The sequence below is a fragment of the Hemicordylus capensis genome, chromosome 2 (genome assembly GCF_027244095.1).
Source record: "Hemicordylus capensis ecotype Gifberg chromosome 2, rHemCap1.1.pri, whole genome shotgun sequence".
Lineage (NCBI taxonomy): Eukaryota > Metazoa > Chordata > Lepidosauria > Squamata > Cordylidae > Hemicordylus > Hemicordylus capensis.
The window spans coordinates 259,162,888-259,184,671 of record NC_069658.1 but is presented as its reverse complement, the minus strand read 5'-3'; the positions used below and the strand labels follow the sequence as shown (position 1 = coordinate 259,184,671).

The following is a 21,784-nucleotide window of genomic DNA, read 5'->3' as shown; positions in this document are numbered from 1 at the left end:
CAAATGTATGGATGAAGAAAAGGAGAAAGCATGATATAGGCAAAGTTAAATAAATGTGTTTAATCCCATGAACTGGAGAGAGCGGCTGACATACTGGGGGAAATTACTGAAAGTAGTCCTACTGAAACTACAAGGGCACTTTAAGAAATTCTTAACTGTTCCTTTTAATTTCAATGCTACTCCTTGGAGTAATTTTCCTCTGTATGCTGACCATGAATTCTAAGCACATTCTTATGTCACTCTCAGTGAAATCAAGGGGACTTAAAACTACTTACCTTAATAGCTGGATCAACCATTGTTCTGAGATGACTGCACTGTTTAAGAGACTATTCATGTGTAAACTGAGTGCCAAACATTGGTGCCATCAGATGAGTCTACAATCAAATCTTTTTGAAACACTACCACTACTGTGAATATTTATATAGCGCTCTTCAACCAAAGTTCACATAGCAGTTTACAAAGAAAAAGAAATAATACATAAATAAGATGGTCCCCTGTCCCCAAAAGGCTCACAATCTAAAAGAAACATAAGGCAGATACCAGCAGCAGTCACTGGAGGGATGCTGTGCTGGGGTTGGATAGGGCCAGTTCCTCTCCCCCTGCTAAATATAAGAGAATCACCACTTTAAAAGGTGTGTCTTTGCTCAGTTAATAGGAGTAACTCACACACACTTGCACTAGGCAAGGTGAGCTGCAGTAGTACAGAATATCAAATCCTAGGACCTGTCTCTGCCCTACAAACTGGCAAGATTTCTCCTGAAGTATCTTGGGACCACCAGTTTAGACATTTCACCCACTGCCCCTCACATACACACTAATGTGTGTGCTAGGCGCTTCCACATCCTTTCTCCCACTTCCAGTCCACCAGGGAACCTTTCCCTAATTGCTGTACAGGGGGTGGGGGATAGAGAGTGGCTTATTGGAAATGCTTTTCTACATGTGTCCCAAATACTGGCTGCCGTGCTGAGGAAAATTACTTAAAGCAGTCCCACTTGAAATTAAAAGGTGAAGTTAAGAAATCTGTAACTTGTCCTTGTAATTCCAGTGGCACTACTTTGAGTAATTTTGCTTAGTATGTCAGCCACTAGTATTGGGGCTGTGTGTAAGGGAATGGTTCAAATGAACTCGCCCCACCCCTGATTATGGAAGGGCTCCTGGAAATTGTCGTGCTGAACATTCTCTTAGACATCTCCAGCTCCCTTAATGGAGCTATAGTTCCCAGAGTTCCATGGGATGAGTTTAAGTCTGTAGTACAGATAGGTCCTTCTCATCAGAGGTTATATTTATGCTCTCTTAACTTTAGGCAACCTGCTTTCTTTCCAGCCAGAAAGCCACAACCCTGTCCATCTTGTCCTTCTATTGGTGCCGCCTGTCCAGACCGTTGGGTTGGGTATCAAGGAAAATGCTACAATGCATCTGAAGACAAAAGGAATTGGACTGAAAGTGAAAATAGATGTTCCTCATTTGGTGCTTCCTTGGCTGTGATTGATACCATAGTAGATCTGGTAAGGAACAAGTATGTGTCATGACAAATGGGCTAACCATCCCAAACAAGCAAATCAAAAATTCTGCAATAACATTTATTTTGGGTTTTTTAAAATCAGTTGTTGATGATGATTGGCTTCCATCCTAATTTAACCTTGCATTCATAGAGCCTCCTATGAATGAAAGGAGCATTGTGGTTGTATAAGGACTCCTCTTGTGAGGGGATCAGTCCTTTCCAAGAAAGAGGCTCTGCGAACATGGATACATTGGGATCCAAGCCATGATTATTCCCCCATTGGTGTATGGGGTGACTGACAAAACATAAGCAAGAGTGGCAGGTCCCTGTTGAAGGAGCTTACTACATTCTTCTTTCCCCCCAATTTAAAGAATAATTTCTAAATCCCAGCAGTGAGAGAGACAAAAATAGAGAGAGGGAAGGGGAAGGATGAGAAAGAATGATGTCTTGAACAGTTCCCATTTTTTCCCCTCATCACTAACCTCCTTAACAATGTGGCCCAAATGCATTGGTTTGCTTGTCCTGCAGTGTAAAACAGGTGCTAAAAAACCACCCGTGCCACTGCAGGGCTCTAACACATGCAGCAACAGTGCTACAAAATAAAGCAGTACTGGAACGACTGACCACTTGTGGGATCACACGCTGAGGCGATTCACACACATGGAGGAAACCAGGCTAAGGGAGCCCAACCCGGTTTCCCCCGCACGTGTGAACCTCTGAGAGCCATGCAGCTTCCAGTGGTTAGCCCGATTAGCGAGCGCTCCGCCAACCCCGTCTTGGCGATTGTGAGTCACTGCCGCACAGCTCTGCGTGGCAGCAACTCACAAGTAGACACACACACGCCGGACCGGGAGGCTATAGCAAGCCTCCTAGCCTTGGGGGTCTCCCCAGAATGCCCTGCGCATCCTGGGGCTTAGTAGCCCCCGATTCCCACCGCCTCTAATGGCTCCGTAACAGAGCCGGTAGTCGTGTGGGCGGTCGATCCGGCCACCCAGGGCTAGCCTGAGGATCGTCTGCGGGGAGAGCGGACTTGACCTGCTCTCCCTGCAGAACCCCTTAAGAGAACCCCTCTGATCATGTGTAGAGCCTCATTGTGTGTGACCTCCATTGGGGATAATTGACTTCTTGCACAATCGCACATAATACTGCTGTCTTGCTTGGCACCCCATTATCGCACGTGTTAGAGCACCACAGTGGCATGGGCAGTGCTGCAGTGCCCATGTTATGCTGCAGGATATTTTTATTTATTCATTCATTCATTCAGTTTCTATACCACCCTTCCAAAAATGGCTCAGGGCGGTTTACACAGAGAAAAATAATAAATAAATAAATAAATAAATAAATAAGATGGCTCCCTGTCCCCAAAGGGCTCACAATCTAAAAAGCAACATAAGGCAGATACCAGCAACAGTCACTGGAGAGATTCTGTGCTGGGGGTGGATAGGGCCAGTTTCTCTCCCCCTGATAAATAAAAGAGAATCACCACATTAAAAGGTGCCTCTTTGCCCAGTTAGCAGGGAGCAAGCCACGGGAGTTAACTTTTAAGTGTTCAGGATTGTTGTGTAAGTCAAGAAAGAATTACTCAACCCTTCACAGCTGCAAAAGAGACGAAACTGAGATATTGTTTGCTTCTCAATCATGGCACCTGTCCTTGATGTCTGTGCAAGTGGAGCAACCGGGAAATGGGGCAGAGTTTCCAACTTTCCCCCATCCTGCATAAAGGGCAACTAACTGTCTGGTTTTATGGCCTTTGAACCAGTTGCCAGAATTTTTGTGTAAAGAAGTATAAGTCAGATCTTCCTGTGCTGGATGGGGTTACATTCCCCCAGAAGGAACAGGTATACAGCTTGAGAGTGCTCTTGAATCCATGCCTCACCCTGGTTTCTCAGGTGGAGGCTATTGCCAGGAGTGCTTTCCATCAGTTTTGGTTGCCTCCATTCCTTGAAGAGAATGATCTCAAAATAATGGTGCTGCATCTGCTGGTAACCTCTAGACCTGACTATTGCAATGAGCTTTATGTGGGGCTGCCTTTGTACATAGTTTGGAAACTTCAGTTTGTCCAAAATGTGGGAGCCAGATTGGTCTCTCGGGTAACCTGGAGAAACCATATTATGCCTGTACTTAAACAGTTACACTGGCTGTCAGTACATTTCCAGGCAAAATACAAAGTGCTGGTTATTACCTTTAAAGCCCTAAACAGCTTAGGTCCAGGTTACCTTAGAGAGCACTTTCTTCTGTATGATCCCCACTACATGCTGAGGTCATCTGGAGAGGTCTGTCTCCAGTTACCACAGGGGCGGATTACCACAGAGGCAACAGAGGCAATTGCCTATGGTGGCAAATCTTGGGGAGTGGCAAATGGCAGAGGAAAGTTAAATTTATTTTTTAACTTTCAAAACTGCCGCTGCACCGCAGTAGCGCGGCAGCAAGAGCTCCTTGTGGGCCTGCCTGCCTCCCAAATTATGACAGGTCGGGACGGGCGTGGGATGGTGGCGGAGAGGGCGGCAAGAGAGCCCCTCACACAGCCTGCCTTCTGCGCATGCGTGCGCAGAGGCCTGAAATTGGCCCGATTTCTGCCATTTGGGAGGAAGGCGCTCTGTGTGAGGAGCTCTCCTACCATCCTTTCCGCCATGGATGGCGGAGAGGGCAGCGATACCTCCTTCCTCCACGTGGAAGAAAAGCCAGAAACAGTCTGCAGAAATGGGCTACAGTTGGAAGGAGGGAATGTAGAAGGTAGGAGCTCCGAGCTCACCGCCCCACATCCCACCGGGCTTTTTAGAGGCACTCTCCCCTCCTCGCCCCCCCCTGCAGCCAGCCACCATTACGCTCCATCCCTTCCCACCGCCGGCAGCGGTGATCATTAGGGGACAAAAGGGGGGACATCCTTCCTCCAAGCTCCCCACAGCTACTGCCACCGCATAGCAGCTGCTTTTCTTTTCTTTTCTTTTTTTAGGGCGGCAAAAGCCTTTTTGCCTATGGGCAGCAAAAAGGTTAATCCACCCCTGGTTACCACTGGTACATCTGGTGGCAGCTCGGAACTGGGCCTTGTTCCCTGGAACTGTTCCCTTGAACAGCTAGCTGGCCCTCAGTTGCCCTCCATCCCACGGCAGAATAGGGTTAGGATTGCAGCATGTTGTCAGAGGAGCAAAGGGAGGGCATGCCATGTCCTAGGGCTTGATAGAGGTATCTAAGTCTTTCTTTGATTTCCCTTCTCCTAGGAATTTTTAACAGGCTTTACTCGCCCTCATCATTACTGGATTGGCCTCTCGAGAGAAGAAGGCAAGGCCTGGAGATGGCCCAATGGCACAGAGTTTAACAACCTGTAAGTGATTTGTCCCATTGTTCCCTCCATTTGCTTATTAATATTTTCCTCTTCTGGGTTTAGATCAGGGCTGCACAACATCGGCCCTCCAGCTGATGCTAGACTACAGCTCCCATCATCCTAAACCAATAGTGGCCAATAGTCAGGGAAGATGGGAGTTGTAATCCAACAACCGCTGGAGGGCTGAAGTTGTGCAGCTCTGGGTTAGATTCTAGGCATATACTAGTTTCCAAAGTTTGAGTACATTACTGACCATTCCCCCTGTGGATGTGTAACTGGGCAGACATACATTCTAAAATGTATGCCCAGTCAAAAGACGGTGACCCACACACCGCAGAGTGAAACGCATGTGTGTAAACACCGCCAGCAGTGTTGTGGAACAGGAGGGTTCCACTCTGACGTAACATTGTGCAAATGCAGTTGTGTGATGTGACACCTGTTGGACATAATTGGCATTGCATTGTGCAAGTGCATTTGTGCAACTTTATGTCACAGCAGAACCGCCTCGTTCTGCAGCACCACTTGTGGGGTTTACACACACAGAGCAGCAAGGGCAGATTCTGAAGTGGCCACATTTTGCTGCATGGTATGTGGGCCACTTTATCCATGAGACTGCTAACCCCGTTATGTTTCATGATCAGTGCTTTAAGACATATATTAGGAAGCACCCCAAAGAGGACTGAAAAGCTCACTAATAAATTGCCCAAAGCATGTTCCTTTTAAACCTGAAATAAACATTCACAAATACTTTAAATTTGCTGAAGCTTCTAGTCGTATAATGTTGTTTTAAATATGAAATTGCAGATTGGCACATTTTGAAGATTTTACCTCAGAATTCGCATTCCAGGGTTCAGATGCCAAGTGGTGGATTAAAAGGCCTTGTGGGCTGTGGCCCCAACTCACCATGGCACCTGACCTCTGTCCCCAATCCTTCTACTGCTTGCGAGCAGCTCAACAGCAGCTGGTGGTGATGTCACCTTAGAGCACTGCTGAGCCACAGGGCAGGCTAAGGTGATGGAAGGAGCAGCAATACCCCTGGTGTTTGCCCTTAAAAGGTTATTACCTATAAAGCCCTGAATGGCTTGGGCCAGGGTATTTAAGAGAGTGCCTTTTTCATGAACCCCGCCACCTATTAAGATCATTGGAGGAGGTCCATTTGCAGTTACCACCAGCTCACTTGGTGGTGACCCAAAACCAGACCATCCCTAGGTTTGCCCCAGGGCTTTGGTATGTGCTCCCAAGTGAAATCAGAACCTCCCCGTCTCTGATTGTTTTTGAACGACTTTTGAAAACACACCTGTTTTTATCAGGCTTTTAAAGTTTTATTGGTTGTGGTTTTAATTTGTTTTATGATTATAGGTTTTGATGATTGTTGGGTTTTGATTGTAAACCACCCTGAGATTTTATATAAGGCACTATATAAATACAATAAATAAATATCAGTGGGGAAGGGGAGGAGGAGAAAGGGCATCCCAGCAGCAAACTAGGACACTGTTTTTAACCTCCTGCAGGAAGAAGCCTAGACCTTGAGGGTTTGAGGCAGGACAGCCCAGGTGGGCTTCCAGGGGGATGAACTTCCGTCTAAGGCCCCTAGGAGAAGAGTGCAGGGCAATGCTGAGGAGGAAAGACTGGCTACAGGTTAGGATTTGAGATGTATCCACCCTTCTGAATATGTCCCACAATATAATGAAATGTGTCCCACAGTATAATGAATAGTTGTGCCTAGCATGCAAGAGGAATTTTACATTTCTGTACAGCTGGGGATGTGACCACTATGCCCATGTCATGGTTTGAGTGAGCCCCACCATGTTCTGACTGACAGACACAATGATTTGCTCCATCCACTGTGTTAGAGAGCACCTAGAGCCACCTAATGGCGCAGCGGGGAAGCAACCTGCCTAGAGAGCAGGAGGCTGTTGGTTCGAATACCCTCTGGTATATTTCCCAGACTTTGGGAAACACCTATATCGGGCAGCAGCAATATAGGAAGGTGCTGAAAAGACATCATCTCATACTGTGCGGGAAGAGGCAATGATAAACCCCTCCTGTATTCTACCAAGAAAACCACATGGCTCTGTGGTCGCCAGGAGTCGACACCAGCATGATCTTTCCTTTCCTAGGTAACTTAACCCATCCCTAATTAGTTGGGGCTATCCTTGGAAGAGCTTTTACTGTAATGTTCACTCTAGGCCTGCAGATGTCACTGTAGTGCAGACAATAATATATATCAAATGCTGATACCTATTTCAGGTTTACAATACGGGGAGAAGGCCAGTGTGCATACCTAAATGACCTTGGGATCAGTAGTACGAGATGTTTCTTGGAGAAAAACCTCCTCTGCAGCCAGCCAGATGCTAACACCAAGAGGAGAAAACCAAACCTCGCCAAAAGAGGCACAAATTCTACATCCACATAAATGAAGGTAATGCCAAGTCTTCAGTGATGTAGCAGTCAGTGGAGGATCCAATCTCTTTCCATGGCAGCCTCTTTCAAATATTACAGCACTCAGGCTCACTGTTACATTTGGTTGTCTTTCCTAAGAATTTGGTAGCTCTCTGCCCATGACAGACAGGAGCAAGAAAAAGCTGGTACAGTGTAGTGGCAAAGAGACTGAATCTGACCTTTCCTGAGGTTAGAGAACCTCTTTCCATCTGACTGTTCCATTCATGATATCTTGTTTACTGCTTGTCTCCTGGTTTATGGTTTGTCTACCTGGCTTGACCCCTGGCTTCTAATTTGTTTGCCAGCCTGACTTTGGACTCTGTTCTTGACCTCCAGCTTACTGGTTTGTCCACCTGACCAGCCTTCTTTCTAACAGGGATTCCCAGGTGTTGTTGACTACAACTCCCAGAATCCCCAGCAGCAATGGCTTTTGCTTGGGCATTATGGGAGTCGTAGTCCACAACACCTGGGAATCCCTGTTAGAGGGAACACTGCACCTGACCTGACCCTTGACTCCACCCCCAACTTACAGCTCACTCCATGATCCTGGCCATTCCATCCAATTACCAGCTCCTGGCTTGATTCTTCACTTGCCTTCTCTCCTGCCCCTCAATTCTTGATTGCCTAGCAGATCCTTTTGGTCCTCCTGACCTCAGGCCTCCTGCCACTTTGAGGAAGCTGCCCATAGGAAGCCACCCTACTTGCTTGACAGCCAGTAAGTAGAACTCTAGTCTGCAATAGCCATGCCACTGATGAAGCTCATTTCCTTATCAAATGCCTCTGGGTGACCAAGGCTAGTGCTTGACAGTATAATCTATTACACATACCCCATACTGCTGGGTGCACCTCACACTGTTTATTTCAGTGGATCTTAAGCTAGTTCACCCTGAATGTCCTGAACAATTTCTATTTTGTCTTTATAATTTGTAAGTTTCAAAAAGGTGGACTAAAAATTAGGGATGTGCAAAACGTTTCGGGCACAGAACGATCTGTGCCCGAAACGACCAATTTCGGGTGATTCGGAGCCGAACTGAATCACCCATGATGAGACCTGATAATTCTCGGACCCGAAACAAATCACCCCTGTTTCGGGTCCGAATTTTTCGGGTGTTTTGGGTCTCCTTTTTGTGCCCTAGAAAAGTGCCAGCCTTGTCTTCTTCTTCCCCCTCCGTTTTCAGTTTGACGTCTCTTTGAATTTCCCGCCTTTTTGCCTCCATTGATTACAATGCAGAAATTGCTTTCCTTTTACTTTAATTGAAAAGGTCCTTCGGCCAAAAGAGTGGGGTGGGGTGGTATTGCCTAATGGGTGGAGGTTACCACCCCAATTGCAGAGGGATTGGGCAAAGGGCTGATTTTTGGTGAATTTCTGAAGTTTACGCGTCTTTAAGGTTTCCCCCCATTAGGTAAAATGGAGGGTGTATCGCTTCACGTCGGGGGGAAAGGGGTGGTCTAGAGCGGTATAGGGTTGGTGGTAGTGCCGGGTAGGGGCAAGGAAGCTACCTGAATTTTTTCAAAGGATTTGGGCAGAGGGCTGATTTTTGGTTAATTGTTGAAGTTTACGTGTCTTTAAGGTTTTTCCTCATAAGTTATAATAGAATGGAGCTTTCAGCAGCCCCATAAATGTACTTGGGGGGTGCTGGGGTGGCCCAGAGCGAGTGGTGGTGTAGTGCACATAGGGTGCCAACCACCCCCATGGATTTCTAACCCATGGGGTACTTGGTTCTGTTGTTTCTGAGGTATTCTGAGTGTGGATTCTATGATAGCAAATGAGATTTTCAATGACACACCATGAATCCACTCTAATTTGCTATCATAGAATCTAAACCTTAAAGACATGAACTTCAACAATTAGCCAAAAATCAGCCCTCTGCCCAAATCCTTTGAAAAAATTCAGGTAGCTTCCTTGCCCCTACCCATCACTACCACCAACCCCACACCGCTCTAGGCCACCCCTTTCCCCCTGACGTGAAGCGATACACCCCCCATTCTACCTAATGGGGGGAAACCTTAAAAACGCGTAAACTTCAGAAATTCACCAAAAATCATCCCTCTGCCCAATCACTCTGCAATTGGGGTGGTAGCCTCCACCCATTAGGCACTACCACCCCACCCCACTCTTTTGGCCCACATCCCACTTTCTGCCCCCGATATGCCCCAAAGACACTAAAACTTCAAAAAATCACCAAAAATCAGCCCTTTGCCCAATCCCCCTGAAATTTGGATGGTAGCCTCCACCCATTGGGAAGTACCACCCCACCCCACTCTTTTGGCCCCAGGACCCGTTTTTCTTACCCAAATTGATTCGGATTCGGGTAAATCCGAATCGGGGGTGATTCGGGTGAGCAAAATTCGGGCACAGAACAGAACAGGGGTGTTTCGGTTCGGGTCCGAACCGAGACACCGAAAATACCGAATTGCACACCCCTACTAAAAATAATTTGACTTAACCACCTTAAAGCCTTTCAATATTCTTTTAAATGCAGTGCCTTCTGAGAATTCTTTTTGACTCTTTTATGATTTTTATTTGTATGGTTGGCTTGCCACCTGAAGAGCTCCAAAATAAGAAACACATTGGAGGAGCTTAATAAAATGAGATGTTACATGTGTCCGAACATTTACAGTACTTTATTAGATTATAGTGTAATGTATTGCAATTATTTATTGAATATTTATATGCTGAATTTCTCAGTTTCACATCACACATTCAAGTGTGGTGTGGCACATTCCAATTGAGAAGTCTCTGTTACATACACTGCAATGAGCTTTCAAAGTATTATAATATACATACTGCAAACAGAACTCCTTTTCCCATTTTTCATATTACTGCATTTGCTTCCTTTTCTTTTTTCTTTTTTCTTTTCTCAGGAGACTGAGTGGAGGAAGGTGCCATGATGATGGTATGCAGCCCAAAGCTGTTCTAAACCAGAAAGAGAGAGGCCTGCACAACACAGTCTCAGTTGACTATTTGGCCCAGGGGGCTGAAGGCTGTTTCCTAGAGGCCTGCAGTATGAAGCCACCTTCTTGTCACTGTGTGAGCTGTCCATTGCATTCCATGGCCCTGACCGCCCCCCCCCCCCGCCGACAAAAAAGAAGAAGAAAAGAACAAACTGCATTCCTTATTAACTTGAAATGGAACACTACCTTATTTTTTTTAATCCTAAATAAGGAACAGTTCTTTGAAATAGAGAACAGATGGCAAGCCTTTATTTTTTTATAATGAGCAAATTCCCATTGTGACTTTGAGCACTTCTAGACAGGAGCCAACATGATATGCAACATTATGGAGCCACAGGCTCGGACTGGCCCACAGGGCAACAGGGCATATTCCCGGTGCGCCCCACGTGCACCCTGACTCCCACCCTTCATTACCCCTTCTGCTCAAAACCCGGAGCCCTCCCCACATACATTCCACCGCCCTCTCAGTGCCCCCTGTCCGACCCTGTGGAGCCGTAATGTTGTGCCTCAGGGCTGCTGTTACTCAGAAGATAACTTAAGAACCGGTGGTTGCACAAGCTGTGCTACCGCAATTTCCCCCATTTGTAACAGGGAGAACTGTGGTAGCTACTGCCCATTCTTAACAGCGTGGGCAGCCTTCTGAGTCCACAATAGCCCTGGGGGGCAACATTTATGTCAGCTAGGGTGCTTAGTCTGGGATTGTCACACCTTGCTGAGTCACTCTTTACAGGGGGTTCACATAATTTTTTTTTAAATTTATTTGATTTCTATATCACCTTTCCAAAAATGGCTCAAGGCACAGAGAAATTATAAATAAATAGCCATCCGTCTGTAGTCAGCCTGAACTTTCCAGATGCTTGCATTCCTTAATGCAGAAAGTCTGACTTTTTTTCTGAACAAAGGAACAGCTATGCACTCTCTCCCAAGTATAATGGATCATAATGCAGCTATTTGTGGAGGTATTTGTGAAAAGAGCATTCTCTGCATTGATCTAGGCATTTCCTCTCTCTGTGCCCTTCTCTAGCAACTGGGACTCTCACCCTTCCCTTTCTAAATGGCATTGCCTTTGGTCTCTGTTTTTGCTTGCTTGCTTTCTAGATTGCAGCCATGCAGAAGGGAGAATCAGGGCTGAAACTGGTGATGGGGCAGGGAGTGTAGAATCTTTTAAATGTCTGGTCCTGGTTGAAAATACGCACACAGAGCTGGTGAAGTGGGGACTGTACACCCAGCAGAATGTGTGGAAGCAGAGTTCCTATTCCATTCCTTTTGCATTTTGAAGCAGAAGGGCGATGATCAAGCTGTTAAAATGCTTACGTCTGAAAGTAGCCTTTGACCTCCTAGCTCTCTGTACCAAATACTGAATCAGCAGCTGAGAGATTAATAGGTCTTGAGAGGAAAGAGAGTAAGGATAGAGTTGAGAAGGGTTTGGTGGCCTGCTGAAGAGATTTTCTGAGGAAAGGGGGGCAAGAAAATAGTCTCTCATACAAAGAGAGGCCAGAACATATAATTTTTTTGTTTATTTAGCACCTTTCTATACCACCCCATATAAAATCTTCGGTGGTCTGCAGTTTAAAACACAACTTATTTTTTTAAAAAATAACATAATTAAAACAGTGTTAAAGATACATAAAAATTCTAAAACTTTAAACTTTAGAACTATGGATTAAAAGCCTGATTAAACAGGTATGTCTTCAGGTTTTTCTTTAAAACATTCAGAGAAGGGGAGGCTCTAATTTTGGTAGGGAGTGCATTCCAAAGTCCTGGGACAACCCTAGAAAAGGCCTGGTTTTGAGTCGCCACCAATTGAGCTGACCAGACCTCCCCTGATGATCTTAATAGGCAGTGGGGTTCATGAAGAAGGCATTCTCAGATACCTTGGACACAACCCGTTCAGGACTTTCTTGATAATAACCAGCACTTTCTATTTCAGCTGGAAACTTAGCCAGTGTTAAAAAGTTTCTTCTAACAGATGCTCCAGGGCTTGCGTGATCACACAGCTGGCTTGTGAAGACAGCTACTGCTCAGAAAGAAAGCTACTGTTGTTAGCTGTTTGAGTAATCTAGCCCCTAAATTAATCAAGTCTCAAAAAACTGATACTTAAAGTGCTGACCATTTAAGTTGCAAAGCGTAAAAATTGTAACTTAAAGTGATTACTTTAACCTTTGTGACAAAGAAGCGCTTAAGACTTTGTACGTTCTTGTTTATTATGCTGGTTTTACAAATTAGGCTTTATGCATCTGCACTTTCTGCCTGCATGCATCTCTACTACAGTAAATTTCCAGGTAGAAATGTTGAATTTCCAGGTAGAAATTCAACAGGTCAGCAACTCTAACACACTACAGTAAATGTCCAGGTAGAAATTCAACAGGTCCACAATCCTAATACTAGTCAGAATATGTGATTTGCACCATTAGTGATTACCCTGCTATTTAGGGGACTTCAGATGGTAGTAACCTGAAAAATATTTGACAGACCTTTTTCAAACAAGCAAAAGACAGTACAGGTGGCCCTCTTTAACAGTGGTCCCAACACCCGCAGTTTTGCGTATCTGTGATTGGGCAATGGAAAAGCAACCTCAGTATACACACTTCAGTAGATAGTATGAACTGTCTGCAGTTCCTAGCTGGCCGAAAATTACCTCTGAGGTAATTTCTGGCCACCATTTTGCTGAATGGGACCAAGCCAAAATGGAGCCAAAAGGATCTCTCCGTCTCAGACCCAAGCAAATAACTGTGCCCCTCGCACAACACCTGTAGTTGAATTTTGATCTGAGTTTTTTGATAATTGTAAATGGACAAAAGGGGGAAAGACATTTCCATTATGCCTTTTGAGATTTCAATCTGAAACCCCATTGAAATTTCCACATTTCTGTATCCTGTTTAGATCAAGGAATTAGATGCTACCTGAAATGTGTTTGATCTTATGCTAATCTTATATGAGGTGTTAGAGAATTCTGGCCCTTTATTCAGGCTTTATCACCAGTGAAGGCTTTTAAACAATAGCTAAGTTTACCAAACAAAGGAGTAAATATATGGACATCAACTGGACTTTATAGATCTTAGAACAGAATCCTTCTTGTAGTAATGTCACTTTTAAAAACTGACTGTTGGCTGACATGAAGAAAATTACTCAAAGCAGTCCCATTGACATTAATACGAATACGACGATGACAAATATTTATATACCGCTTTTCAACAAACGTTCCGAAAGTGGTTTACAAAGATATAAATAATTGAAGGGAGAAGTTAGTGTAGTATAGTGGTAAATGTGTTGGCCTAGCTCCAGGGAGACCTGAGTTGAAGTCTCCGTTCAGCCATTAAACACACTGGGTGGCTCTGGGCCAGTTGCATCTCTCTCCACCTAAGGTTGTTGTGAGGATAAAAGGTATACCACTCTGGGCTCTTTGGAGGAAGATCAGAATATAAAGGCAAAAATAAGTAAATAAATTTTCCTCATGTCAGCTGTGTATTTATTTAATGAAATTGTATTATATTCTTAAACTAAATTCTTTTTTTTAAAATTTGTATAAGCATTAACCAAAGATTGTATTGTATTTTGTGCCTGGAAACATATGCCTATCATACAAAGCTGTTGTTATATAATATGCGTTAATTGTGAATGCGGAGGGAGGCCGGTGGTGGCCTAGGTGCTGCCTCTGCTGCCTCCCTCCCCACCCCGCCCCCTGCATCTGATTTTATGTATTTATTTATTATTACACTTGTATACCGCCCCAAACTTGTGTTCACAATGATAAAAACACAAAAGGAATTAAAAACTAACAATTTAAAAATCAATCACAGAATTAACCTTTACTTTATCAAGAAGCTAAAAAAGCCTGAGTAAAAAGATGGGTTTTTAAATGTTTTTTAAAAATTGTCAGAGATGGGGAGGATCATATCTCAATAGGGAGTGCATTCCATAGTCCCGGGGCAGCAACCGAGAAGGCTCATCTCTGTGTGGCCACCAGACGAACTGGCAGCAACTGGAGACGGACCTCCACAGACGACCGCAATGGACGGTGGGGCTCAGAAGAAGACGTTCTCTCAAATACCCAGGGCCTAAACCATTTAGGGCTGTATAAGTTATAACTAGCACTTTTTATTTTGCCCAGAAACCTATAGCAGAGGTGTAATGTGGTCTCTCCAAGATAACCCAGAGACCAGCCTGGCTGCCACATTCTGAACCAACTGAAGTTTCCGGACTACGTACAAAGGCAGCCCCACATAGAGCGCATTACAAAAGTCAAGTCTGGCAATTACCAACAAATGTACCACTGTTTTGAGGTCATTGATCTCGATACACAGGCGCAGCTGGCGTATCAGACAAAGCTGATAGACAGCACCCCTGGCCTCAGCCTGAGAAACCAGGGAGAGGTGTGAATCCAGAAGTACTCCCAGACTGCGAACCTTTTGGGGAAGACTGACCCCATCTAGAACAGATAGATCAAAATTGTCTCTGGAGTTCTGACCCCGCACAATAAGTACCTCCGTCTTATCTGGATTCAGCTTCACTTTATTCTCCCTCATCCAGTCATGTCAGACGCAGGGAGCATTTAGCCATGCCCCTGCATCTGATGTCAGAAGCAGGGGCATGGTTTCGCTCCCATATGGGGCAGTGCAGCCCCATTTAGGAGTTCAGCCAGGCAGCGCTGCATTCGCAGAGCAGCCGAAGTGACTCTCCTTGCCTTTAAGGCAGGGAGAGTCACTCCAGCCATGCTGCGAACACAGTGCTGGCTGATTTCACTTCCAAACAGGGCCCCGTTTGGGAGCAAAACCGTGCCCCCACGTCTTATGTCAGATGCGGGTACGGGTGTCTGGGGCCATGAGGCGCGGCCCCTGATTGGCAGCAGCCCAGGTTACTTGAACCCGTTCGCCCAATGGTGGCTCTGCCCCTGATCTCTTTGCCTTTTGAATACTCATATTTAATTTTCATTACATCAACCATATGCAATAGAGAGAAGAGTGCTCTAATAACACAGAGAAAAGGGACTTTCCACAGAGGAACCTTCCCAAGGTAGGTCTTCACTGGCTTGGGAACTTCATATTTCCCCTTTGGACACTTTAAGATAATCCACACATAAAATAAGAATGAGGTGGGAGAATGCTGAGGAGGTAGACTGGACTGCACCACTTCACACTGAAGGGTAGATGGAATTATACTTTTAAACAAAAAACCAAAAAAAAAAAAAAAAACCCTTGCAAATACAAAATAAACATGACATGAGTTATTTTCTTGAAGATTTCAGAGAGTCTGGGCTCCATGTCTCCTATTTTCTTAATTATTAGAGATGGGTGAGCTGGAGGCAGCCCAGCCCAGAAAATGAATAGGCCTCTTTCAGCAGTATGCAAATATCACAGTATCACAAAATTTCAGAGGAGTACCATGCAGCATTTCAGGAGCTGAAAATGAAGATCTATGGGAAGCGGAGAAGCAGGCCTGAGCAGATAGCAAACTACTCTTTTTAAAAAACCAACTCTTTTTCTTCAAATAAACTCGAAGAGGGAGAGATTTTGAGGGGCTGATATTCTCTTCAGAGGAGAAGTCTGTGTGCGTGTGTGTTGCCAGGGCTTGTTTTGACAGCTGTGTGGCTTTCAGTTTTAGTTTCTCTTTTGCCTGGAGAAAGACAGTGGGAGGAGGCAGCTAGGTAAGTCACACCTGGAGATTAGTGACCATAACTTAGTGAGCAGGAATTAGCAAACAGGTATCAGGGGTTCTTCATGGAGTTCAGCGGGGAAGCATGTGGGAGAGCTTGAAAGGAGCCCCTCTTGATCACAGAGGCCAGCAGGAAGAAAAGGTAAGTAGTACTCCCACTTTTATATTATTGGGGAAGAAAGTTTAAACTGTTGAATAGCTGAAAACTTCAGCTAAGACCTAACTTTCAAACAAACAATACCCAAATACACTAATCGGCCAACAAACTCAACCATGAATTCTGTTAAAGGATCCTTAGCCCTCAATATGTATTTTTATTTTATTGTTGCATTTATATACCACCTTTCATTAAAAACAACCCCAAGGCTGTTTTACTGCAGGAAGGTTACTAGGACACCAGGATGTTTAGGGGCCTGAAGACTCAAAATGTAGCTAGTGAAGAATTTAGAATTTAGCCCTTTTCAGACATTGTGCTGTATGTGTGTTCAGGTATTTGTACACGTGAATAGGTTTATGTGTGAGTGACTGTACATGCATTCATTTTAAAAGTGAACCTCGGTACAGGTCCCTCAAATGCATGGTGCAGATAGGAACTGCACTGCTGTGTGTATATTCAGCATAATGTGTGAATACCTATACCTGCATACAAATCTGTACAGCTATACACTGTACACAAATTGTACATATGTTCAACACAGCATGTGAATAAGGCTTTGGGAGGCTCTAATATGAGGATGCAGAACTGTCAGCACTGTCCTTTGGAGCTGCATTGGCTGTTCCCAAGTACAGAGCTAGAAAAGCGCCCCTAGGGCGAAGACTGAAGAGGAGGAGGAAGCTGGTATTGGTACTGCTCTGTTGGTCAAGCAAGTACAAAGGCTATGCTCCCAGTATGTAAATACTGGGCTTGTATAGATTTGGCCATTCCTGTGGCTTAATGCAATGCCACTCACAGGGACTGCTATGCACACCCCTGTTCCCTTCAGTCGTTGAGGACGGCTCTGAGAACGGAGTCCCTGTTGTCTATTTTGCACAGCAGGCTAGGCTTCAACCACAGACCAAGAGGCATCCAGCTCAAGCTAAGGAGACCCACACATTTTGCTTGGCAGAGGAAATGGAACATTTAGAGTCACCTTTATTTATTATAAAACAATGAATATTTCTGTCTTTCCTGGAACCATTTATCACAGCAAGCTGAGTCTTGTGATAGGAACATAGGACACTGCCTTATACTGAGTCAGATCATTGGTTCATCTAGTTCCATATTCTAATTCGGGCTGACTCGGACTCCACCACTTTTGCAGAGTCTATGAAGGAGGTGTCCAGCAATCCCTCTTGCATTATTAGATTGGATCAGTTTCAATCCTTGACTCCTGAGGATGTGAACAAGCTGCTTGGGGCGATGCAGCCTACCACTTGTTCTCTGGATCCTTGCCTGACTTGGCTGCTTCTGTCTAGCAGGGAGATTGTTGGAGGTGGCCTAGTTAATATAAATGCATTGCTGAGGGTAGGTAGGGTCCTTCCTTGTTTGTAGGAGGCAAGGGTTAGACCACTTCTTAAGAAGCCTTCCCTGGACCCCTTAGCGATGGATAGTTATACACCAGTCTTCAATCACCCTTGGTTAAGCAAGGTAATTGAGAGGGTGGTGGCCAACCAGCTCCAGGCGGTTTTGGAGGAAACTGATTATGTAGACCCATTTCAAACTGGCTCTAGAGCTAGCTAAGAGGTTGAGACAGCCTTGGCCTGATGGATGACCTTTCCTGGTCGACAGAGGGAGTGTGACTCTGCTGGTTCTTTTGGATCTCTCGGCAGTGTTCAATACCATCGACCATGGTATCTTTCTGGATCACCTGGGGGAGTTGGGGATAGGGGGCACGGCTTTGCAATGGTTCCACTCCTATCTCTCGGGTAGATTCCAGACGGTGGAGCTTGGTGACAGTTGCTCCTCAAAACAGGAGCTGTTATATGGAGTCCCTCAGGGCTCCATTCTTTCACCAATGCTTTTTAAAATCTACATGAAACTGCTGGGTGAGGTCATCAGGAGGTTTGGTGCTGGGTGTTATCAGTATGCTGATGACACCAAAATCTACTTCTCATTTTCGTCTTCATCATCAGGAAATTGTGTTCATTCCTTAAATGCCTGCCTACAGGCAGTAATGGGCTGGATTAGGGATAACAAATTGAAACTGAATCCAAGCAAGACAGAGGTATTCATTGCAGGGGCTCAGAATTTGAGGATTGAGTTAGATCTTCCTGCGCTGGATGGGGCTGTACTCCCCCAGAAGAAGCATGTATGCAGCTTGGGAGTACTCCTGGACCCAGTCCTCACCCTGGTATCTCAGGTGGAGGCCATGGCCAGGAGTGCTTTCTATCAGCTTCATCTGATTCGACAGCTGCATCCATTCCTTGAAGAGGATGACCTCAAAATAGTGGTGCATCAGCTGGTAACCTCCAGTCTTGACTATTGCAATGCACTCTACATGTGGCTGCCTTAGTACGTAGTTTGGAAACTTCAGTTAATTCAAAATGCGGCAGCCAGATTGGTCTCTGGAGCAACCCAGAGAGACCATATTATGCCTGTTTTGAAGCAGTTGCACTGGCTGACGCTATGTTTCTGGGCAAAATACAAAGTGCTGGTTATTACCTTTAAAGCCCTGAACAGCTTAGGTCTGAGTTACCACAGAGAGCGCCTTCTTCTGCACAATCCCCATGTTAAGGTCATCTGAGGAGGTCCATCTTCAGTTAACACTGGCACATCTGGTGGTGACTCATAGGCGGGCCTTCTCTGTAGCTGCTCCTGGTCTGTGGAATGCACTCCTGGCAGAAATCCGTAGTCTGAATTCATTGTTGGCCTTCAGGAACCTCCTTAAGACCTATCTGTTTGGCCTGGCCTTCCTGGGTCTTTACACTGTTTTTAAACAATAAAGGTTTGGCCTGGTTTTCAAGGGTTTTAAAAACTGTTTTATAAATGTTTTAATAATGGTTTTATGTTTTTATAGTTTTTGATTTTAATAGTTAATTGATTTTTGTTTATTTTAATGGAAACCACCCTAAGCCATTTTTGGAAGGGCAGTATAGAAATCAATCAATCCATCCATCCATCAATCAAATGAATGAATAAATTAAATTAAATATTACCTACACTGACTGTCAGTGACTCTGCAAGGTTCCAGGCAGGAGTCTCTTTCAGCCCCACCTGGAGATACCCCATCTGGAGGAATCCTGGGACCTTCTGAATTCCCCATCACCCAAGGGGAATATCTCTGAATATCTCAAAGGGGAATATCTCAGAGCACATTTGAAGGCTTTCGGGGGTGGGGGTGACCGAGGGTTGGGGCTGATTTGTTAACTTGAATGGCTGGAAGGAAGGCTCCTGCTCAACTCATTGTTAACTATTATTTAGTTAGGCCTGGCACAGGTATGTGTTTTGGGCTGAACAGAGATGGGGAGGTGGGGAATGACCCTGGGGCAGCTATACCAGTGGTGGGGAATCAATGAAGATATGGCGTTGGTAGGCCACCAGGCCGTTATAGGGAAAGGGAATTCAGAAATTTAATTGCTGTTTCCTCTTCCAACAGGTCTACCACCTCTTTGATTCTGGAAAGCAATGCCACCCACCCACAGAATCTCACCTTATTACTCTGTAATGCCAGGTCAGTTCAAAATAAATCTGGGGTAGTCCATTACTTGATTATGGATGAAGAAGCTGACCTGGTATGTATTATGGAGACCTGGTCAGGAGAAGCTAGTGGTCCAATTTGGTCCCAGCTTCTCCCAGAGGGTTACTCCATGGTAGAGCAGGTGAGAGGATGTGGCCAGGGAGGTGGGGTGGCTGTGGTCTATAAGAATACCATCACCCTTGCCAGGATCCCTGTCAGGGATTTGGCCTATACTGAATGTGTGTACCTAAGCCTAGGGAACAGGAATAGACTGGGACTTCTGCTGGTGTACCAATCACCCTGCTGCCCAGTGGAGTCCCTAATTGAGCTGACGGACCTGGTTGCTGGGTTGGCATTGGCATCGCCCAGGTTGTTGTTGTTGGGGGTGTTGTTGGGGGACTTTAATGTTGATTTGGGGACTGGGTTGTTGGGGGTGGCTCAAGAGTTCATAGCGACCATGGCGACTGTGGGCCTATCCCAATTGGTCTCTGATCCGACACATGATGCTGATCACACGCTCGATTTGGTCTTTTGCTCTGATCAGGGATGTGTTCCGTGGGTGGGGACTCATGTCATCTCCCCATTGTCATGGATGGATCACCATCTGGTTAAGGTAGAACTTACAGCCATGACCCACCTCTGCAGGGGTGAAGGACCTATTAGATTGGTCCGCCTGAGGTGGTTATTGGATCCAATAGGATTCCAAGAAGCCTTGGAAGGGTTTAGGGTTGGTTCTGCTAATGATTCTGTCAATGCTCTGGTACAAACATGGAATAATAAACTCACTAGAGCAGTAGACACAATATCTCTTAAGTGTCCTCTCCAACTTGCTTTAAAGATAGCCTTTGGTATTCAGATGAGGTACAGGAGCTGAAGCAGCGAGGTGGATGATTAGAGAGCAAATGGAGGAAGACTCAGTGTGAGTCTGTTTGGGCACAATGCAGAGCACATTTGAAGACCTGTGCTCTGGCAGTACGGGCAGCAAAGAAGCAGTTCTTTTCTGCCTGCATTGCTTCCGCAAATTCACGTCCAGCTGAGTTGTCTAGGGTTGTGAGGGAGCTTGTATGTACCTCCACCCCCTTAAATTTAAACTTGGAATCATCAGTCACTCGCTGTGACGTCTTTAACAACTTTTTTGCAGATAAAATCTCTCAGATTCAGGCCGAACTTGATTCCACAGTTACTGCAGGGTCTACTGTGGAGGTGTCCAGCAACTCCTTTTGTGGGATTAGATTGGATCATTTTCAGTTTGTGACTCCTGAGGAAGTGGACAAACTGCTACAGACTGTGCGTCCTACAACCTGTTCTCTTGACCCTTGCCCAACTTGGCTTATCACATCTGATAATCATATTAATTAATATTAATATCAGATGTGATAATATTACATTTGTTTAATATTATAAATGCTTCTCTGAGGGAGGGCAGGATGCTTTTTAGCCTCCCAGTTGGGGGTCTCCTTGTGAGTTGCCACACTGCAAAGCCATGCCGCGGCAACAGAGGCGTAACTAGGGAAAACGGCGCCCGGGGCAAGCACTGAAATTGCGCCCCCCCCCCCCCGCCGCCGCCCCCCCAGCATACATCTGACTGACACACATGTGTTTTTTCCTCACAACAACCCTGTGAAGTTGGCTTGAATCTCAAACAACAGAATTATGATGCAATGATGATACACACTACATTATACTTAGGTTTTTCCTCACAAGCAACAACCCTGTGGAGCTGGCCTGTATCTCAAACAACAGAATTATGATGCAATGATTGATGATACACACCACATTATACTTAGGTTTTTCCTCACAAGCAAGAGACAATCTCCAAAGGTCCTGGCATATAACCCCCTCCCCCATTTTTCTTGCCAAACTTTGTGTCTTTAGCAGGATACCACAGGCACTTGTTAAAGCTAACACTGCAGGTTTTTCTGAGATGGAGCTGTTATAGGAGCACTTCAGCGTAAACTTAGATCACAAGGCAAGCTTTCACAGTGCAAAAACGAGCATGCCAGCAAGCAGAACTCATGGTAAAACTCTCTTGAAACACCTTGTAACAATGCACAGGCAGCTATGTTACACTGCTTGAGTCAACTCACACTGCTGTACTAACCAGGCTGTGGGAATTGACTCTCAGTTCCATATACATGCATGCATTTAAGATTGAGTGCCAAAGAATCTTTATGATTGTTTTTCTTTCTTTTGGGGCGGAGAGAGGAGTGTATATTGCAAACATTAACACCTGTTAGGCATCTGAGAACCATAGTT

At 45.2% G+C, this 21,784-nt stretch overlaps 1 protein-coding gene across 14 annotated transcripts in view; it reads left to right on the top strand.

Moving 5' to 3' along the window:
* Positions 1-14,014, top strand: part of LOC128347159 (C-type lectin domain family 2 member D-like) — a 31,432-nt gene extending 17,418 nt beyond the window's left edge. For 13 of the 14 annotated variants that reach the window (XM_053301366.1, XM_053301367.1, XM_053301368.1 and 10 more), the window contains 4 exons: positions 1,324-1,505; positions 4,720-4,823; positions 7,074-7,245; positions 10,131-14,014. In XM_053301366.1, coding sequence (XP_053157341.1) covers positions 1,324-1,505; positions 4,720-4,823; positions 7,074-7,239 — 452 coding nt within the window. In that variant the 3' untranslated portion in view covers positions 7,240-7,245; positions 10,131-14,014. Of the gene's footprint in view, positions 1-1,323; positions 1,506-4,719; positions 4,824-6,334; positions 6,462-7,073; positions 7,246-10,130 lie in introns of those variants that run through there. The other variant, XR_008317411.1, reaches the window with a different exon arrangement.
* The last annotated feature ends 7,770 nt before the right edge of the window (positions 14,015-21,784 follow it).